At 38.6% G+C, this 22,910-nt stretch overlaps 1 protein-coding gene across 1 annotated transcript in view; it reads right to left on the bottom strand.

Annotated features, from left to right (window-relative positions):
• LOC126095773 (sodium channel protein para) overlaps positions 1–22,910 on the bottom strand; it is a 923,047-nt gene that overhangs the window by 332,925 nt on the left and 567,212 nt on the right. The window contains exon 19 of the mRNA XM_049910580.1: positions 12,685–12,889. Within this exon, the coding sequence (XP_049766537.1) occupies positions 12,685–12,889 (205 nt within the window). The remainder of the gene's footprint in view (positions 1–12,684; positions 12,890–22,910) is intronic.

The raw sequence follows: 22,910 nt of genomic DNA, 5'->3' as shown, positions 1-22,910 counted from the left end.
TGTCTTCGCTGCAGAGCTTGTTGCCATCACTCACACCATAGAGTATATCCACTCGGTGAGTCCTTCGTTACCTGTAGTGGCACCTTGAGCGGTTTACGGGCTATTGATCAGAGTTTCCCTCACTCTCATCCGGTAATGGCTATCCAGGAGTCCCTCCATACACGTTCCTGTTGCGGCCACTTCGTTGTCTTTGTGTGGACCCCGGGTCATGCCAGCATCCCGGGTAATGAACGTGTTGACACGCTGGCCAAACAGGCTGTTGGTGCAACGGCCTTGGAGATTGGCCTTTCAGAGTGTGATCTCCAATCAGTTTTGCGGCAGAAGGTCCTTGGCACCTGGGGTGATAAATGGCGCACCCTGCCTTAACCCAACAAACTTTGGGTCGTCAAGGAGACTACAGGTGTGAGGCGCTCTTCCTTGTGAGCTTCTCGCAAGGAATCACGTTGTTCTCTGCCGCCTATGCATTGGCCACACCTGGCTGATGTACAGTCATCTCTTGCGCCGTGAGGACCCACCTCTCTGTCGCTGTGGATCAGTGTTGACAGTGGTCCACATCTTATTGGCCTACTGCTTTTAACTGTGCTCAGGCAAACATTTGCACTGCCTGATACGCTCCCAGCACTTTTAACAGATGACGCTGCAATGGCAGACTTAGTTTCGAGTTTTTTTTGTTCAGGGGGCTTTTATTGCTCGAACTAAGAGTTTGGTTTTTTTTGTGTTGAGTCTGGCCTTTGGCCTATGGTTTTTAGATTGGTGTTTTTAGTGTGTCTCTCGGTGGTTGGCTTTTCCTTTTTTGTTTCCATGGTCGGCCAGCCACTGTCACACTCTGTGTACTTTTAATTCCTCTTGTCTGTGTTTTTCTTATTCTGTGTCGTCCCTTGTCATCTCCGTTGCCTGTTTTTTATCCCTTGTGGGTGCTTCATGGTCGTGGAAAAAGGGACTGATGACCTTTGCAGTCTGGTCCCTTAACCCCCCCACAAACTGACCAACTAGCCAAAAATGTACAGAAACAAATGGAGACTGTGTTCTCAGGTCAGAAAAGGATATTGCTGGTGGACTAGCTCCCTCCCAATATAACACTAAACAATAATTAGTACTGCAGTTCACTGCACCAACTCTGCCACTGCAGTCAACAACACCATCACAGGAAATGGTCTGTGGCATTTTTCTCCAACATGACAATGTATGGCCACATGCCAGTCACCACACCATTGCCACAATGTGTGGACTAGGGTTTGCTGTGCTGCCACAACTTCCATATTTGCTCAATCTGGTGCCTATTTGAAGGAATGAAAGAGACCATGTGGGGTAAAAAGTTTTCTACCACTTCATGCAGTTGTTCACAAGTGGTTCTGGTATGCTTCCAAAACATTGTTTGCTATGCAAATATGGAAGCTGTCAGAATTTTTTCAGTAAATGGTTCCTGTGAACACAAGAAATTGTAGTGCCAATCAGTTTTGAATGCTCCTTTTATATGACTAGGAACAAAAATAGCCTTCACTATCTGCAAATTAACTTTACTTTTGAGCAGAAAGGAGAAAAAAGTATGCAGCCATGGAAATATCTGACTGCCTCTCTGTGAGTTAAAGGTGTTGGTGTATAATGAAAGTTTTAAAAATGATTCAAAATATTACTGCTTGACAAACCCTTCTAATCTGTAGATGAATTTCTGAACAGATAGTAGTATATTATGTATGTGGCTGGGCTACATATCAAACTGTGTTGTGGATTAAGACTTTAAAAAGAAAGTTATGAAAATGGCCAACTTGTAGCCATGTTTTCACAGAGAAGAGGTATCTTATTTTTAAAGCTGCTGACGCATTTCACATCATAATGAACTGTGAAGAATATTATGTGTGGAACGTACAAAAAATTGATCATCACCCTGTCTACGAAGCTGATGAAGCAGCAGGATCAACAGCATTTGGAAAAGATGGAAAACTCAACAAAATGCCAACACAGAAGATTCCCATCTCATCTACAGTCACTCACGTGGATTATAAATCAGTAATACCTTTTTTTTTCAGAATTCAAGAAAGCAGCAAGAGAAATTTGGACAACACAGCCAAGAATATCAGGTAACAAGGCACAAGCTAGTGCTATCAGGAGGCCATGCGTTATGGCTGACTTCCTAAATGACCTGTTGCACAGGACGTATCATATATTAAGCTGTGACCACAACGTTTGCTACCATAATTGCCACAAAATGTCACTACAAACGCCACTTAAATATGGAACAGACAACACCTGTGCCTGCTGGGAACTTTCTTAGTGTGCGCTGCTTAAATCTTTTAAGTTATATGAATGTGAGGATATTCAATTCTCTGAATTTTAATCATAAGTACACAGACTGGCCTATACCAAAATTACTGCTATGTCATAGAAGTTGTCCAGTTGTAGACAACTACACTGGTGCTACACTTGCAAAGATGGGGCAGGTTGCTAGTATTTAAAAATATAAATAAGTGAGATATAAACTTCTTACCCCTTGCAAACTTTTCATTACTGCACTATTATGATAAGGTTAGTTGCTACTCGCCATATAGCAGAGACGCTGAGTCACAGGTAAGCACAACAAAAAGACTTCTAGTAAAAGAGCTTTCGGCCAATGAGGCCTTCGTCAAAACTAGATAAGACACACACACACACACACATACACACACACACACACACACACACACACACACACACACACACACACACACACACACACACACATATGTCACCACAGTCTCTGGCTGCTGAAGCCAGACTGCAGTCTGAAGGTCTCATCGGCCAAAAGATCACTTTCTGACAGACTGCAGTTTTTCTGACAGACTGCAGTCTGACTTCAGCAGCCAAAGACTGTGGTCATGTGTTGTATGAGTTGCGTTTGCTGCGCGCGCGTGCACACATGCAGGTGTGTGTGTTTTGTCTATTTTCGATGAATGCCTTGTCAGCTGAAAGCTCACTTTCTGACAGTCCTTTTGTGGTGCTTGTCTGTGACTCAGCATCTCCGTTATATTATGAGTAGCAATTATCCTTTTTCAGAAGATTGTTACATTCCATCCTGGATTTTCCATTGTTTGATTACTGCATTGCCAGAGATTAAAAGCTTTCTCGGTACTTTAAGCAAACTTTCCATGTAGGGGTCTTGTGTTATGTTTTTCAGAAGACTGGGAAAAGTTATCAACCTTAATGCAGTGGGTTCAAGTTACAAGGCCTCAACAAAATTGCAAATCTGTATGCAGAATACCAAGGTGTAGCAAATGATACAGACAAGATCATTCAACAGGCCATTGCCAAGGCAGTGTGAAACGAGGTAAAGAAGCTGCCAAATCAATCACTGGATCAAGTTGTAGAACATGAAGCTCATTACACAGCAGAAATGAAACATACTTCCCATGAAAAGCCACTAAAATTCAACTTCAACGAGAGATTAAAAACTCACCAGGCCTGCCTCAGCATGTCCCATGTTTCAAATCACTTTCAAAAGCATTTTAGATAAGTTTACTTTGTTATATTCGAGAGATGCAAATGACAGTATTGAAAGTAAGGCTGTCTTGAAGAAGAGCGCCTTAGAAGCAGCTTGCATTTCTTATAAGCCAGTACCAATAGTACTAAACATATTTCAAAAATTGCAATCTACACTGAGGTGACAAAAATCATGGGGCACCCCATAATTTCATGTCAGACCTCCTTTTGCCCCGTGCACTGCAGCAGCTCGACATGGTACCAACTGAACAAGTCACTGGAAATTCTCTGCAGAAATATTGAGCCCTGCTGCCTCTATAGCTGTACGCAATTGTGAAAGTGTTGTTGGTGCAGGATTTTGTGTACAAACTGACATCTCGATTGTGTCCCATTAACGTTTGATTCGATTCATGTCGGGTGATACTGGTGGCCAAATCATTCGCTTGAACTGTCCAGAATGTTCTTCAAACTAATGAGCAGAAATGTGGCCTGGTAACATGGCACAATGTTATCCATAAAAATTACATTGTTGTTTGGAAATGTGAAGTCCATGAATGGCTGCAAATGGTCTCGAAGCAACCAAACATAACCATTTCCAGTCACTGATTGGTTCATTCCATGCAAACACAGCCCATGCCATTATGGAGCCACAACCAGTTAGCACAGTGCCTTGATGACAACTTGGGTCTATGACTTCATGCAGTCTGTGATACACTTGAACCCTACCATCAGCTTTGACCAACCGAATTCATGGCTCATCTGATCAGGTCACGGTTTCCCAGTCATCTAGGGTCCAATCGATATGTCCAGGAATCCAGGAGAGGAACTGCAGGCAATGTTGTGCTGTTCGCAAAGGTACTCGCTTTAGTCATCTGCTACCATAACCTACTAACGCCAAATTTCATGCACTGTCCTAACAGAAACAGTTGTCATGCATCCCAATTTGATTTCTGTGGTTATTTCACACAGTGTTGCTTGCCTGTTAGCACTGGTAACTATACACAAATGCTGCTGCTCTCAGTCATTAAGTGAAGGCCACTAGCCATTGCTCTGTGTATACCTGAAATTTGGTATTCTTGGCACACTCTTGACGCTGTGTATCTTGGAATACTGAATTCCCTAACAATTTCTCAAATGTACTGCCCCATGTATCTAGCTCCAAATACCATTCTACATTAATAGTCTGTTAATTCCTATCATGTGACCATAATCACATTGGACACTTTTTCACATGAATCATGGATTACAAATGACAACAATGCCAATGCACTGCCCTTCTACACCTTGTGTATGTGATACTACTGCTATCCCATGATTTTTGTCAGCTTAGAGTCTTTTGCAACCTTAAGGTAAGGGGCTGTTCAAAGACATGGAATAAAATGTGAGGTAGATACTGAAGACACTGCAACTCTCATGAACCGAAATATACTTCATGTTGCCCACTTTGAAAGTGATGCAAAACTTCTCTGGTGTCACACAAAACACAAAAACGTCATGTGAGAGGCTTCTTCCATCCTAGTTGAAACAGAATATAGAGATGTGAATTTTAAAATTTTCCCAGCGAATTGACTATTCAAACAAATTTCGGGCTTTCAGCCGGTCGTCGTTGAACGACGACCGGCTGCAAGCCCGAAATTTGTTTGAACAGAATATAGAGATGTCTAGCATACTTTGACATTAATGAAGCAGCACACATCAATGAATGCATTCAGCATATGTGCAAAAGAATAAATATGCTTTTGTAACTAATTAATACAAAAAGTTGGAGTTTCTATGATTTGTTTAGTAGATGCAGTTAAAGGAGAACTAAACCATATTGAGTTAAGTGTGGCCATGTGAAAATAATTTTGAGTTAAGTGGAGCCATGTGACTAAGCTCTTCCTGTCAGTGAAACATCATGATGGCCATAATTAACAAACAAAACAGAACCTATCACATTTATGAGGATTTTAAGATCAAAGTAAATTTACAGTCACAGGCTGACACATGTTCTGTACCTCAACCTGAAGAGTTACAGTTAAAATTGTCAGAAGGCAATTTTATTCAGAATTAGACATGTCAAGCGCAACAGAACAGAGTTTGTGCTCTCTCTCTCTAATGACCTTGGCCTGTTAATGAGACTTTAAACCCCAATCTTCTTTTTTTTTTTTCTTCTTCTTCTTCTTTCTCAGGAGCATATTTACAGCTTCTGTTATATGACTAGTCACAGTAACTGCTGGTCATAAACACATTCTATGGTTTTTATATCAGTGACCTCCACTCTTGTTTGGGATTTCTAGTGCTTCAGCAATATTTCAACACTATCTCAAACAAATTGTAAGATAAATCCCATGAAAGCATGAACTAATTTGCTGGCGTAATCATGACAAGTCCATCAGAGACAAGCTTATCTAGCTTATTGCACCTTTCATGCAATCTGGCAAAATACTATATTTTTCAACTACAATCTGAACACGTACAGCACATCTTAGACAGAAACAGTGTATGACACATGGATGCCTATCTGCAAGTGTTGCAAAACCTTTGAATTCTATGCAACCTCAAAGAGCTACAGTCATTTCTGGCAGAATAAATTACTAACTGAAATGTATCAAGAACACAATAATGATATCCCCAAATAGATTGTGCAGCATAGGATTTCAGTTTGCAATGTCACAGTAATTGCCTAGAAGTATAAAAAGTTAAAACGACAATTGCTTCAAGTACCTTGTATTCCCACTTTGTACTGGGAATGGTAGTCGCTACACATACATTTGAAAAGTATGTGCAAAGTCCGAGAGATGGCATCACTGGCACGTAACGAGGTCAAGTTCAGTTAGTAGCATCTTTGGAAAGAATGCACACAAAGTTTCAGCCATACTGGTCTATTTCTTTGTGTTTGGCATTCATGTGAATCAAGGAAGTCGAGTGGTTATCAAAAAATGGATGAAGAAGAATTTCGTGTGGTGATTAAACATTACTTTGTGAAAGGCAAAACGCCTCAGGAGACTAAGGAGAAGCTTGATAAACATTACGGTGACTGCACCTTCAGTTATAACAGTTTATAAGTGGTTTCAAAATTTTCAGATTGGCCATATGGGCACAAGTGATGCTGAACACTCTGGACACCCTGTGGAGGTTACGACTCCAGACATCATTGATAAAATCCATGATATGGTGATGGATGACAGTTGCGTGAGGTTGCTAGTGCTGTGGGCATCTCGAATGAACAGGTACATAATATTTTGCATAAACATTTGGACATGAGAAAGCTATCTGCAAGATGGGTTCCACAATTGCCCATGCTTGACCAAAAATGGAACCATGTGAAGTGTTGCAAGGATGGTTTGCAGCTGTTCAGGAAGAATCCACAGGACTTTAAGCATTGTTTCCTCAGTGTGGATGAAACATGGATACATTACTATACTCCTGAGACCAAACAACAATCTAAACAATGGGTTACCAATGGAGAATCTGCACCAAAATAGGTGAAGACAAGTCCTTCAGCTGGAAAGGTTATGGCAACTGTCTTATGAGATTCGCAAGGGATAATCCTCATCGACTATCTGGAAAAGGGTAAAACTATTACAGGTGCAGATTATTCATTGTTATAGGACTGTTTGAAAACTAAGCTGCAAGAAAAATGACAGCGATTGGACCGAAAAAAGTCTTTTTCCATCATGACAATGCAGCAGCACACACCTCAACAGTTGTGGTCGCAAAATTAATGGAAATAGGATTCCAACTTGTTTCACATCCCCCCTATTTTCCAGACTTGGCTCCCTCAGACTACTATTTGTTCCCCAATTTGAAGAAACGGTTGGTGGAACAAAGATTTTATTCAAATGAGGAGGTGATTGCAGCAAGTAATAGGTATTTTGGAGATTTGGACAATTCCTATTATTCAGAAGGGATCAACAAATTAGAACAGCATTGGACAAAGTGTATAAGTAAGGAGACTATGTCGAAATATAAAAAAGGTTTACCCTAACACGTAAGTAGTTTTTATTTTTGCATGGACTTTTCAAATGCCCCTTGTATGATTCTGAGGTAGCACTACACAAGAAGCAACAAAACAGTTCAGAGAGCTCAATCATTCAAATCAAACATAATGAATAAAATGTAGTCTAATTATTTGCAGACAGAATGGAAGGGATGAGTGCTATATACATTGCAAAGAAATTTCTGTAAAATCTATACAGATTGAAATTCCTGTTGATTATAGATCACATCCCCTGTTACTCATTTTAGTACAGTCACAGACATAATAGAACAAGCAGCACAGCAGTTTCTGAGATGACATTACTACACTCCTGGAAATTGAAATAAGAACACCGTGAATTCATTGTCCCAGGAAGGGGAAACTTTATTGACACATTCCTGGGGTCAGATACATCACATGATCACACTGACAGAACCACAGGCACATAGACACAGGCAACAGAGCATGCACAATGTCGGCACTAGTACAGTGTATATCCACCTTTCACAGCAATGCAGGCTGCTATTCTCCCATGGAGACGATCGTAGAGATGCTGGATGTAGTCCTGTGGAACGGCTTGCCATGCCATTTCCACCTGGCACCTCAGTTGGACCAGCGTTCGTGCTGGACGTGCAGACCACGTGAGACGACGCTTCATCCAGTCCCAAACATGCTCAATGGGGGACAGATCTGGAGATCTTGCTGGCCAGGGTAGTTGACTTACACCTTCTAGAGCACGTTGGGTGGCACGGGATACATGCGGACGTGCACTGTCCTGTTGGAACAGCAAGTTCCCTTGCCAGTCTAGGAATGGTAGAACGATGGGTTCGATGACGGTTTGGATGTACCGTGCACTATTCAGAGTCCCCTCGACGATCACCAGTGGTGTACGGCCAGTGTAGGAGATCGCTCCCCACACCATGATGCCGGGTGTTGGCCCTGTGTGCCTCGGTCGTATGCAGTCCTGATTGTGGCGCTCACCTGCACGGCGCCAAACACGCATACGACCATCATTGGCACCAAGGCAGAAGCGACTCTCATCGCTGAAGACGACACGTCTCCATTCGTCCCTCCATTCACGCCTGTCGCGACACCACTGGAGGCGGGCTGCACGATGTTGGGGCGTGAGCGGAAGACAGCGTAACGGTGTGCGGGACTGTAGCCCAGCTTCATGGAGACGGTTGCGAATGGTCCTCGCCGATACCCCAGGAGCAACAGTGTCCCTAATTTGCTGGGAAGTGGCGGTGCGGTCCCCTACGGCACTGCGTAGGATCCTACGGTCTTGGCGTGCATCCGTGCGTCGCTGCGGTCCAGTCCCAGGTCGACGGGCACGTGCACCTTCCGCCGACCACTGGCGACAACATCGATGTACTGTGGAGACCTCACGCCCCACGTGTTGAGCAATTCGGCGGTACGTCCACCCGGCCTCCCGCATGCCCACTATACGCCCTCGCTCAAAGTCCGTCAACTGCACATACAGTTCACGTCCACGCTGTCACGGCATGCTACCAGTGTTAAAGACTGCGATGGAGCTCCGTATGCCACGGCAAACTGGCTGACACTGACGGCGGCGGTGCACAAATGCTGCGCAGCTAGCGCCATTCGACGGCCAACACCGCAGTTCCTGGTGTGTCCGCTGTGCCGTGCGTGTGATCATTGCTTGTACAGCCCTCTCGCAGTGTCCGGAGCAAGTATGGTGGGTCTGACACACCGGTGTCAATGTGTTCTTTTTTCCATTTCCAGGAGTGTATTTAGCACTCACTACTACCAATTACATCATCAAACAATACTGCTGCATCTGAATGGTCTCACACTATCCAAATTACCAGTGTGTTTCAACAGGGCCTTCAATAGCCATGAAGATGTAATACTTCACGGAGATACAAATATCAAGGTAATATTACAACAGTTCCCAGAGGCTGCATCAAGAATTGCTCATGAAATGGATTGGTCCTGAAGCAGATTGCTGAACACATGAATATCAGCACACATTCCGCTGCAGAGTGAAAATCTCATTCTGGAAACATCCCCCAGGCTGTGGCTAAGCCATATTTCCACAATATCCTTTCTTTCAGGAGCGCTAGTTCTGCAAGGTTTGCAGGAGAGCTTCTGTAAAGTTTGGCAGGTAGGAGGTGTGGTACTGGCGGAAGTAAAGCTGTGAGGATGGGGCGTGAGTCGTGCTTGGTTAGCTCAGTTGGTAGAGCACTTTCCCGTGAAAGGCAAAGGTCCCGAGTTAGAGTCTCGGTCCGGCACACAGTTTTAATCTGCCAGGAAGTTTCATATCAGTGCACACTCCACTGCAGAGTGAAAATCTCATTCTGGAAACATGAAACTAGGTTGGAAGAAACAAAGACAGATCATAACCTCCTCACCAGTTTCTATCTTTTTAACATGAATCACTAATTAATGGTAAAAGAGGTATTACTCATCAGAAATCAAATGCTGGGTGGTCATCCCTGTACCATCCTAGATACTGGTTTCCAGAAGTATTTATGTGAAGTGCGGAAAACGAGTGAGATGCTGGCAGAAGAGAAGCTGTGAGGGTAGAGCGTGAGTTGTGCCTCAATAATTCCATCAGTTTGAGCACTGTCCACAAAAGACAAAGTTCCAGGTTTGAGTCCCAGTCCAGCACACAGTTTTAATTTGCCATAAAGTTTCAAAACAATTCATACTCTGTGGCAAAGTTAAAGATTCATACTGGGAACAATCATCTAGGCTGTCACTTACACTGCTGGAAGAACGTATACTTTGCATACAGTCATTAGACAACTTCCCCTCTTGTGGTTTAAGGTAATTCTCTGTTTGGTGGGTCTGTGGCTTAGTGGGTAAGTGCCAAACTTCAAATCTAGTAGTCAAGGATTCAGTCTTTTGTAGATGTATATTCTTTTTAGCACCTTCAGCTTCTTTGACCTCTGGCAATGGACTGCATGTATGAAAAATACCAAGATACACCAGGTTTGGAGTTAATGTCAAACTGTATAATCCATATACATGGCTAGGCAAGAACTTCAAAGGTCAGAGGATGGAAAGGGTCTACAACCTCCAGTAGAATTTTCCACAGTAAAATACTGTGGTATTGAACTAAGAATCTGGGTCGAGGACAGCTTTATCTCTAAGTCTAAGGTCCAAGAATGGTAGCAGAGGAAGGTTTAACAGATTAAAAATATTAAATTTTTGGCAGAGGAATTTGTCACAGGAAGGAGTGAAGGGGGATGTGCAGTGAAGTGTGCAGAAGACATCAAAGGAGAAGGGGAAGATATGATACTGTATTACAGTAACAATTAACATAATGTGCATTATCTCATTTGATGATACTTAATCTATAAAAAATGTTGGTCACTGACTCCCACATCTCTCTTTTGTAAAATAAAGGAATCTCTTTTTCTAAATGTATTTTTCTATCAACTTCTAGACAACTGTAAGTTTGTTTTCAACTGATTAGGATACATTTTCCTGTAGCTATTTCATTATAGTTTCATTTGGAAGATTCTTTAATACCTAGTTGCACCACATGGAGCAAACACAATTTTCAGTGGTGGCATATACATGTTAAGAAACCAGTAGTATTGCAACATATTTGTATAATGTAGTAACTACAAGCTGCAAGAGAGTTCTTTAAACAAAGGTTACTCTAATATTATCATAATGCTTCTTCATTCCAATGTTTATTTTATATAATTAAAATTTTTATTACCTGAGCTAGATGTAGTTCAAGAAGCAGATATTATTTTCTGGACTAATTATTTCATTATTTTGTTTTGAGGTCTCATGAAGGGGAAGGTCATGAGGTCTACATGTATCATGATCCAGATCTTCATGTGTAGCTATATATTATGCTTGCAAAATAAACTAAGTTACACACTCTAATACAGTTAACACATTCATGCCAGCATGTACCACTGGAGGCTCATGCTAGAGCCGTCCGTCAGGTGGTGTGTACCACTGGTGGCTCATGCTCAACACTTTCAAATACGCTACCAGCAACACAATAATGTATGATGTATTACCTATCAGTCAGGTGCAATGAACAGTTGTGAATTCTATTTTTTGTGACCCTTCAAGGAGAGAGCCTTTTGAATAAAAGAGATATCTCATACTTTGTGATTAATTTTGTGCAAAAATATTTTATGTGATCTCTTGTTATTTTAAAAGAATGCATTTATGCCACTTCCAAAATAAAAGGACAATGGATTGAAATAACAGTCTAGGGCACTTGGATATGACTGCTGCCCCATGGCGAGGAAACACAAATCTCACATTCCAATATTTAATTTGTGTGTGTGTGTGTGTGTGTAAAAAAGAGCTGACATGAATAAAGTGTTACAATTAATTACACTTTAGCTAACATTTAGAAAATTTTTAAACAGTTTTTACAAAATTATTGACCTCAGTTTCATATTTCTAATTCAAAGTAACCCATCATAATGTGGTGTTTACATAGATATTTTATGATCAATTGCTTTACTTTTTAATATCAATATTACGGTTTAGAACAAGAAGCGCTGCCACAAATGACACAGTTACTTCACAAATTTTCCCTATGCAAATTGCAGCTTCTGCATTTTTCATGTCATTAATACAAAAGCCATGAAGCTAAACATTAAGCAAGAACAGAAAGATTATTAACTCCTCTGCTTCAAAAATACTTTAAGAACTCAACAATTGAGTTCTTTGCTAAAAGTAAGCCATTCTATGTGTAATAGTTCACATGGAGTAAGCAAGGGCTACTGTGATAAGTTCGTTAATAACGCAGGAAAAAAAAAGGAAAGTACAGTTTCAATGCAATGACATATCTGCTGCAAGCAAAACCCTCAGAAAAATAGTTATTCCAGTCTGATTATGTTACTTATGTTTATTTTGTCACATTACAACATTCTAGTAAAAGCAGGCTGTGAACACATTCATTGTAACTAATAAAACAAATATTTGCAGCAACTGTATACATTAAAGATGTATTATTTCAAAACTATTTGAAGTCCCTTGTTCAAATCATTGGAAGCTAAAAACAGAAAATCGTTACAGCAACTATGTATCCGAAAAATACATTTAACTAGTTACAGCCCCTTGTTTAACACTTCTTGTTAGCAACAGGCAACAGTAACTACTGACAATGGCAATGAAATGCATTTTTCAACAGTGACTCAAGTAAAGCAAAAATGAAAAATGTCTACTCAAACATAAAATGAACAAATTGCACATACACGCACGCACAAGGACAAGCGATCTGATTGGATATAAACCTTCTTTCCAACTGGAGGAGGGTCCCTCACCTGGCGTCTGATCGGAAATCTGGTTAGTTAATTTGGCCCTCATCAATTTTGCCAAATTTAGCATACTACGTTTCATCCAGTTGATAAACCTTGAAATGCGATCAAATGCCTCTGCAATCTTGTTGGTGTCATTGTCAGCTGTTGGAGCTGACAAGTTTGATGAACCAAAGTTACTGAGTAGCAGCGCCAAGAAAAGATTAAGGACCTGTAACATGAATATCCAAATGCTGTGTTAGTATTTAAGCTAAAATATATAGTCAAATTATATAGAAAGCTGATTCATAAATTATCAATATTTTGTTATGCTATAAAAGTTAGTCAGGAATAGGACACAAATGTATAAGATATTATGTCTCTGACTAAGCACAGTTTCTTTCTTTGAGACGTTTTGGTACTATTCTTTTCATACAAATGTTATCACTACAAACTATGTCTTTTCAGTTCAGCAACAGAATGCTAAACTCACAAAGTAAGTAACCATTTACAATTCAGCTTTTTTACTTCAGGATGAAAAATTGCTACTGATTACTTTTTTTTGTAATAAATACCTAAAATCTTAATAAAATTATATTGCATTGCATGCCTACATAGCTGTATAAATGAGAATAAAATGAGTTAAAGAGATAAAATGCTATGAATTGCAAGATCAGCAATGTACACTTGGTAATTTCAAGAACATCCTATTATGTGAAACACTTACGCATAAAGCTCAACAGTTTATTTCAGATTTAATCAACAGGCCTTTAATAGAAGACACTCTTGTCTTGGACTGATGTCATCTGCACTGTACGAATAATGTATATTAAAAAGTCATGTGATTTCACTATTTTCCAATGAGTATTAGTATTGAACCACAACAGTACAACATTTAGTCCTGAACAGGTTAACTATTATAACAAAATTTACATATAAATTAACCTGTGATCTCCTTTGTCATGTGCAATGTAAAGAATTTAAAATATTTAAACAATAAATTTAAGTAAAAGTGAAAAATCATTTAATTTTTTATTTCTTTACTCATGTAATGCAGCTAAAATATGGTGTATCCTGTAACTTAGGACCAAAATCATACAAATTCTAGAGGATCCTAAATTGAGTAGTTTAAGAAATCAGTGGCCAGAAATGAATATTTTTAAACAGTAAGATATCTTGAATGAACAAAGTGTGTGAGTATGGTGTTTGTACTCAGTGTTTGCCGCTACTGAAGACAGCCACTGCTGAGCACCATTCTTTACACTGTTATCACTGTCAGAGTGCCTTCCTCCAAAACCAAACATCAAGTTCAAGAACAATTGGTAGACAGAAGATGTGAGATCAGGGCTGTATGGTGAGTGACTGAACTGTTCCCAACAGAATTGCTAAATAAAGTTTTGGATGACACATGCCTTGACTGAGCATTCCATTTCTTTTGTTTTGAATTGTGTACTGACATTTCCTCAGTGTTTCACTGTATTGTGCTACACTGACAGTTTCACATATGGGAAGGAACTCAACATGCAGAATGCCCTGCCTCTCCCACAAGAAACTGCATGATTTTTTTGTGCTGACGATGTTGTTTCCAATTTTTGTTTCTTGGGTATCACAAGTGCCTCCACTCCATTGCTTGCTGTTTTGATTCTGGAGTGACATTACAAACACTTGTTTCATCACTGGTCACAATTCTTTTTAAAATTTATCTCCCTCATCACTGTGGCAGGTAAGAAATGTCAAAGCACTGTTAAGTTGCTCCATTTTGTGGACATCTATAAGCATTTTGGAACCAAACGAGAGCACAATTTGAAAAAAACTTAAGCAATTTGTGATGATCTCACATCTTCTGACTACATCTTGTTCTTGAAGCATGATTTTGGAGGAAGACACTTTGATAGTGGTGAAGACACAAAAAATGATGTTCAGCAGTGGCTGTCTTCGAAGGGGACTTCAATGTAGATTCTATGAAAGAGGGTAATAGGAAAAATGACCTCGAAGTATTACTCGGTTCTTTCAATTTGACACCCGTTATTGATTTTCCTACTCGGGTGGTAAAGGATAGCAGCTCACTGATAGACAACTTCTTTATAGACCAAGATAAGTTTAACCAGATAAATGCTCAGCCTGTTGAGAATGGTCTTTCTGATCATGGTGCACAGCTAGTTACAATATATGACATAGCTCCATTCAGCAATACTAAACAGTCCTCCAAAGTAGTACGTTCAGTCAACGATTTAACAATTGCAAATTTCAGGGAAAGCCTACAGCAGTTAGACTGGGATGAGGTGTACCGTGAACCTGATGCCAATTTAAAATATAATTTATTTCATGACATTTTTGTAAATGCATTTGAAAACTGCTTCCCCAAGAAAATAGTTAAATATACTCGTAAGAAACCTCGTAACAAACCATGGCTTACTAAGGGTATAAAAATATCTTGTAACCGGAAAAGGGAAATGTATCTGACAGCAAGAAAGAGTAGTGACCCAGAAACTATCAAACATTATAAAAAATACTGTGTTATATTAAGAAAAGTTATTAAAAAATCCAGAAGTATGTGTATCATGTCTGAAATCAGCAACTCTGATAATAAAATTAAAACAATTTGGAATATTATTAAAAGAGAAACAGGTCAACCAAGAGCACAGGAAGACAGTATTACCATCAAATTGAATGAAAACTTTATGAACAAAAAGTCAGAAGTTGAAAATATTTTTAATAATCATTTTCTAAATGTTGTGGATATAGTAGGATCCAGGTGTTCATTAGAAGATGCTAGGCTGTTAATGGAAGAGGCCATACCTATGCAATTTGATACAATTGAAATCTCACCCACTTCTCCCTCTGAAATTAGGAAAATAATAAATTTGCTTAAAAGCAAAAACTCACATGGAATTGATGGCATTTCCAGCAAAATACTAAAAGCTTGTTCTCAACAGATAAGTAAGATTCTCAGCCACCTGTGTAATAGCTCTCTGGAACAGGGCATTTTCCCTGATAGACTGAAATATGCTATTGTTATACCTTTGCATAAAAAGGGGGATAGATCTGATGTCAACAATTACCGTCCAATCTCCCTTCTAACAGCTTTATCCAAAATTTTTGAGAAAGTAATGTATTCAAGAGTAGCTTCACATATCTGTAACAATGAAGTACTAACAAAATGTCAGTTTGGTTTCCAGAAAGGTTTTTCAACAGCAAATGCCATATATGCTTTCACCAATCAAATTTTGAATGATCTGAATAACCGAACACCACCCATTGGGATTTTTTGTGACCTCTCAAAGGCTTTTGATTGTGTAAATCATGAAATTCTGCTAGACAAGCTCAAGTATTGTGGCATGAGTGGGACAGTGCACAAATGGTTTAATTCGTACCTAACTGGAAGAGTGCAGAAAGTTGAAATAAGTAGTTCTCATAATATGCAAAGATCAGCACATTCCTCAAACTGGGGAACTATCAAGAATGGGGTTCCACAAGGGTCAGTCTTGGGTCCTTTGTTGTTCTTAATATATATTAATGACTTGCCATTCTATATTCATGAAGAGGCAAAGTTAGTTCTCTTTGCTGATGATACAAGTATAGTAATCACACCTGACAAACAAGAATTAACTGATGAAATTGTCAATACTGTCTTTCAGAAAATTACTAAGTGGTTCCTTGTAAACGGACTCTCACTGAATTTTGATAAGACACAGTACATACAGTTCCGTACAGTGAATGGTATGACGCCATTAATAAATATAGACCTTAATCAGAAGCATATAGCTAAGGTAGAATATTCCAAATTTTTAGGTGTGTCCATTGATGAGAGATTAAATTGGAAGAAACACATTGATGATCTGCTGAAACGTTTGAGTTCAGCTACTTATGCAATAAGGGTCATTGCAAATTTTGGTGATAAACATCTTAGTAAATTAGCTTACTACGCCTATTTTCACTCGTTGCTTTCATATGGCATCATATTTTGGGGTAATTCATCACTGAGGAATAAAGTATTTATTGCACAAAAGCGTGTAATCAGAATAATAGCTGGAGTCCACCCAAGATCATCCTGCAGACATTTATTTAAGGATCTAGGGATATTCACAGTAGCTTCTCAGTATATATACTCTCTTATGAAATTTGTTATTAACAACCAAACCCAATTCAAAAGTAATAGCAGTGTGCATAACTACAATACTAGGAGAAAGGATGATCTTCACTATTCAAGATTAAATCTAACTTTGGCACAGAAAGGGGTGAATTATACTGGCACTAAAGTCTTTGGTCACTTACCAAATAGTATCAAAAGTCTGACAGATAACCAACAAGTATTTAAGAAGAAATTAAAAGAATTTCTGAATGACAACTCCTTCTACTCCATAGAGGAATTTTTAGATATAAATTTAAAAAAAAAAACAAAAAAAATTTAAAAAAAATAAAAATAAAAAACACAAAAAAATGAAAGAGTTGTTATATTAACTTAAGTATGTTGTTAAATTAACTTAATTATGTCATGTATTGGAAAATTTGACTCGTTCCACATCATTACGAAATATCGTATTCATGATCCATGGAACTAGTATTAATCTAATCTAATCTAATCTAATCTAATCTAATCTAGACACAAAAAACGATGTTCAGCAGTGGCTGTCTTCACTGGTGGCATCTTTTTATGAAGAATGCATATAAAAGTTGGTTTCCCAATGTGACAAATATCTAAGCAATGGTGAAAACTGGGTAGAAAATAGTTTAAGAATGCTCTTTCTTGTAAAAATAAATTTTGGTTTGAAAAAAAATGTTTTATGAGTTTTTTTATTTTTTTTTCTAAAAACATACTTACTTTCCAGACATGCACATACAAAATCTACATAGAGTAAGAATACTTTTATCCAAGTTTTTGCAGTCTATTGTGACAACCAATATTGAGTAACTCCAGCTTAATTCTCACACACCTGCCAAGATGAGTGATGTAGATATTAGTATCAATGGCTTTGAGAAACAGCTGCAACCAGTAAAATCAAATAATGCTATGGAATCACAGTCATATTCAATACACAATTTTCTGCTGAGTTAGCTCCAAAAATATAGTTAACTGGTTGGAAGAGAGCACAGGCTACAAGAAGAGTAGCAGAAAGGATTTAATATCATTGACGTGATCTGTTGTAAAACTTCACAACATATTCTGTGCTCAAACAGAATGAGGAATCGTAACATAATGACCCTCTCCGCTTCCACCAGCATGGATTACAATAACAGTGATCATGTGAACCCAAACTTCCACCTTTCACATAACATACCAACAACCACAGAACAAGGCAATCATGTGGAAGCAGCATATATTGACTTCTGAAAAGCATTGGACTCACTACCATACCAATATGTGATAATATAATATCAGACCAACATTTATTAATAAAAGTAGAATAACATGGTGTATCAAACAAATTTCGTGACTGGATTGAGGATTTTTTGGTAGGAGGACGCATAACATTCTCTTTGAAAGAGAATAAAGGGTCATTTTTACATCCATATAGCAAATTAATTTGTAAATATGGCTACATGCTGAACATTTATAATTTTTTTAAATTATTACTTTTAAGTATACATATGTGAGTTAGTAATTCCTACCCACACCTTTTACACATTACAATAACAGGAATTCTTCTGTGGAATAAAAGGAGTTGTCACGGATAAACTGTTTTAGTTGTTTTCAAATTTTACTTTTGCTGTTTGTCAGATCAAAAATTTTAGTTGCGGCATTGTACACCCCTTTTTCTGCTACAGACAATTTTAATGTGGAGTAATGAATGTCATTTTCCCTTCTGGTATGATAATTATTAAATTATTGTTCCTTTTGAACTGTAGTGGATTATTTACGACCAACTTCATGACAGAATAAATATACGGTGAAGCAGTAATCAGAACACCCAACTCTTTTTCGAGCAATGATGACTTCCTTTCTTAAACATGGTCCCCAAGATTTGCAACGATTCTAAGTGCAAATGTCACTGAACTATGTTCTTTTAGGAGTTCTAAAATGTGCTTTTTCCAGTTTAAATTCTCATCAATATGGATACCTAAGAATTTTGAAGTGTCCACCCTATTTATTATTTGCTTGCCATGTGTTACACTTATCACTGGTTTAGAACCCCTAGATGCACAGATCTGAATATGTTGTTTTGTTTTAAATTGGAGGGTGAGACCATTCACAGAAAACCAGTGAATGACACTTTTAAGTACACTGTTTACAATTTCTTCTGTTTCCATACGTATGTTTGGGTTTATTACTATACTAGTGTCATCTGCTTATTATATATTAGATGGAGGATTGTTTACATATATTAGGCACAATAGTGGATTTGAGATTGAGCCAGAATCCCATACTTTATTTCTCCCTAGTCAGAATTTCGTCCCCAGACTATATCGGCTGTTGTACAACTTCCTACATTCTTCTTGTTAGACATGACATTAACAACTGGTTGGCTATACCATCATTCCCATAAAACTCCAATTTATCTAAGAAAATACTGTTATTCACACTGTTGCCTTAGATAGATCACAGGAAATATCAACTTTCACTATTTTATTTTTTAATGCTTTTAAAATATGGTGGGTGAACCTGTTTTAAATAGCATTCTCAGTAGAGCAACTCTCCCAAAATCCAAACTGTGATTTGCTGGTGATATTATTGTTGCTCAGGTGAGATACTATTCCAGAATACATCATCTTCTCAAAAATTTTGGAAAATTATGTCGTAGTGAAACAGGTTTGTAGTTATTGACATCTGTCTTAACTATCTTCCTTAAAGAGGTGTTTAACAACAGCATATTTCAGTCTCTCTGTAAACATGCCTTCAACTGAGAATATATAGTTTTCTTCATTTCAGAAGGATAAGTTGATGGTACAATCACATGACAGAATTTTATGAGAGTTGTTCTTCTGACATACTTCTGCAATTTTTTTCTTGCACAGTTCGTTTCTATACATCCTTCTTTATTTAAGAGATAATTACTTGTTTTGATGTTTTTAAACTCATGTTCTGTCTTAATACATGTATCAACTCTTTCTTTTCCTGTATAACAACTCCTTCTTTTTCTGTATTAGTTCTACAAAAGTAAGATCTTTTATATATAACTTATCTAATTGTATGGTTATGTGGTGCTCAGAGAGGCACATGATGTTATCTTCTCAGTGCTCCAAGTTTTCCAAACGGACAAGAAATTCTTGTATCTCATTACCCAATCCTCTAATATTTTGATGAAATAAGCTAAACTTTCCTTTTTTGTGCATTCTTAAGCATTTTTGGGGGCTCTTCTGTTAATCTGACTTCTTTCAAAACAGGGTGTCTGAATCCTGATTCCAACCTAAAAAAGGTATTTTTCTGACACAAGTAACCACAGAGATCTTGCTTTGTCTGATGGTGGCCCCTTATATATTTTCTGCAAGAAGCACAGTGAACTTTTCATTCCCTCTCCTATTCAAGTGTAGTCCATGTCTAGTACATGCTCGTCTCCCAATTGTACAACAGGCACTGCACTCATATGAGATTTCATTTCTGTCAGCAGCAACCCGCTCATCTCAGTTATTATGTGTCTCACAGGAGTGTTCTACATCTATACTCTGCAAACCACCATGGAGTACGTGGTAGAGAGTATGTTCCGCTGTACTAGTTATGGGTTTATTCCTGTACCATTCAAATGTGGATTACAGGAAGAATTACTGCCTAAAAGCCTCTATGCAAACTGTAATTACACTAATCTTCTCCACATGATCCCTATGTGAGTGATATATAGGAGGTTGTAGTGTATTCCAAGAGTTATCAATTACAACTAGTTCTTGAAACGTTGAAAGTAGGCTTTCTTGGCATAATTTATGTCTATCTTCAAGAGTCTGCCAGTTCAGTTTCTTCAGCATCTCTATCACACTTTCCCACAAGTTAACACTTTGGCAACCAAGCCCAAGTGTAGCTTGGGCCATGGCACTGAGCTCAATGGGCCACGCCCGAGTGTAGCTCGAGCCGCAATGTTTCATGTCATGCAAGCCTCCTGTCAATTGAAAATGACTTGTTTTGTGTGAGAACATTGTATAGATGTCTGGCTGGGTGGCCCTTGACAAGTGCTGCCCTCTATTGTCAGATTCTAGAATTACTTGGAAAGGAGCAGTAATGAATTTTAGCATTGCCGTCATGCCTGACTGAGCCTTTGAGGGCTCGCATTGTCGTCGTATTCACGTGCAGTTTCATTCAGTTTTATCACTGTCTGTGATCCCATTACAAATATGTCATGTTTATTGAGTGATCACGAAATTTTAAAGGCACTGGAAGAAGAATTCATTGATTCTGGATCAAAGGGAGAAAAATATGAGAGGGAACAGTCTGAAGAAGATTCAAATTCAGGTAAGCTACAGACTAATATAACTTGTCATCTCTAGTACTGTTGCTTCAGTTACTGGCATTGCAATTGCGAATAAGTTTCATCTCATCTTTCTTTTACAGATGAATCTGATGATGAATATGCTGCTGTTCAAACAACTTCCAAGTGACAATGTTCTTCTACTGTAACACAGTCTTATACACCACCACGGAAGAGGCAGCGGTATTCACTAACGAAATCAACACACACTGATTTAGGTTGGAGATTTGAGGACCTACAGCTTCCTTTGCCACAGTTCTCAGACATAACTGGAATAAGAGCTGCAGTTGATGAAAGATCCACTCTACTCGACATGTTTTCTATTTTCTTTTCACATTCTATGATGAAACACATAAAATCAGAAATGAACAAGTATGCAAAGTGTGTTTATGATAAACTGAAGGCAGGCTCCAAACTAAAGCCACACAGTGTTTGGCATTCATGGGTTGGAGTGAAGCTTCATGAAACGTATTTGTTTTTCACCGTGATTATTCATATGTGTCTCGTGAAGAAAACTGGTCTGTCAATAGTTTTATTTTAACCCGTATCCCAGGATCTTTTATGAGCAGAAATAGGTTCAAGGTAATACCTTCAAATTTAAATTTGAATGACAATTCTACCTACATTCCCAGAGGTCCACAACAGCATGATGCCATACATAAAATCAGACCTTTTCTCAATCATCTATTACAAGAATGTAAGAAATCATTCTATCCCTACGAAAACCTCACCACTGATGAGGGTATGTGTGGACTTCGTGGCGAGTGTCTTTCATCTCTATATAAAAAATAAACCAGACAAGTATGGAATAAAAATGTTTATTGTCTTTGTGTGATTCAAAGACTGGTTACAATCTGGGACTCAAAGTATACTCTGGAAAAGGATGGAAAGACAATTCCATAATACCACTATTTCAGAGGTTGCTCGATAATTATTTGGGTAAAGATCACATTGTTTATATGGATAGAGTTTACGGTTTGCCAGCAGTTTTTGATTTTTTATGGCAAAATAAAACGAAAGCTGTAGGCACATGTATGGCTAATTGAAAGGAACTGCCAAAAGAAAATGTTGTTTTGAAGAAACTCAGAAGGAATCAGCCGATGTCAATGAAGAGAAACCACCTGCTTTGTTTGAACTGGAAGGACACGAGGGATGTCTTATGCCTTTCCTCTAAACACAAAATGACAATCTCCAACATTTCTGTTCATATGAAGGATGGTGTCAAAATCAAGTCAAAACCAGATGCTATTCTCGATTAAAATATGAACAAAACAGGGTTTGACAGAAGTGATCAGATGATCTCCTATTATCCTTTCAAGAGGAAATAAATGAAGTGGTAGAAAAATCTGTTTTTTCACTTTTTCATAATGGCTGCAACAAATGCTTTTGTTCTGTATCGTGAGACCACAAACCCCAATGAGAAGAAAAACTGTCATTTTCCATCTTTTTGTGACACATTGGTGAAGGACTCTTCCAGAAATGCTCAACTGTGGCTCAAGGAACTATACCTAGTGCAACCATCGGCAATAGGCTTGTAGGACGACACTTCCCTGAGAAAATTACTGCAACTGAGAAGAAGCAACAACCAACAAGGGTGTACAAGGTTTGTTCGGCGCAGACAAAACAATCAACTGGTAAAGTAAGCAGGAAGGAAACAAGATGGTATTGCCCTGACTGTAACACACCTCTCTGCATGCCAGAATGCAAGTCACACAAATTCCAGTTATGTGTGAATGTGCTGAAATCCACACCTTGCACTTTTCTTTTTTGAGTGAAAATTACACTTCCTGTAACCATCATTGCATAGCTTTTATTGTGTCAGAGAACTGCAATAAACGTCTAAAGTAAACCTTGAAGCTT

This window comes from Schistocerca cancellata, chromosome 8, assembly GCF_023864275.1.
Source record: "Schistocerca cancellata isolate TAMUIC-IGC-003103 chromosome 8, iqSchCanc2.1, whole genome shotgun sequence".
Lineage (NCBI taxonomy): Eukaryota > Metazoa > Arthropoda > Insecta > Orthoptera > Acrididae > Schistocerca > Schistocerca cancellata.
Note: the sequence above shows the minus strand (reverse complement) of the source record. Positions and strands in the feature narration are given on the sequence as shown.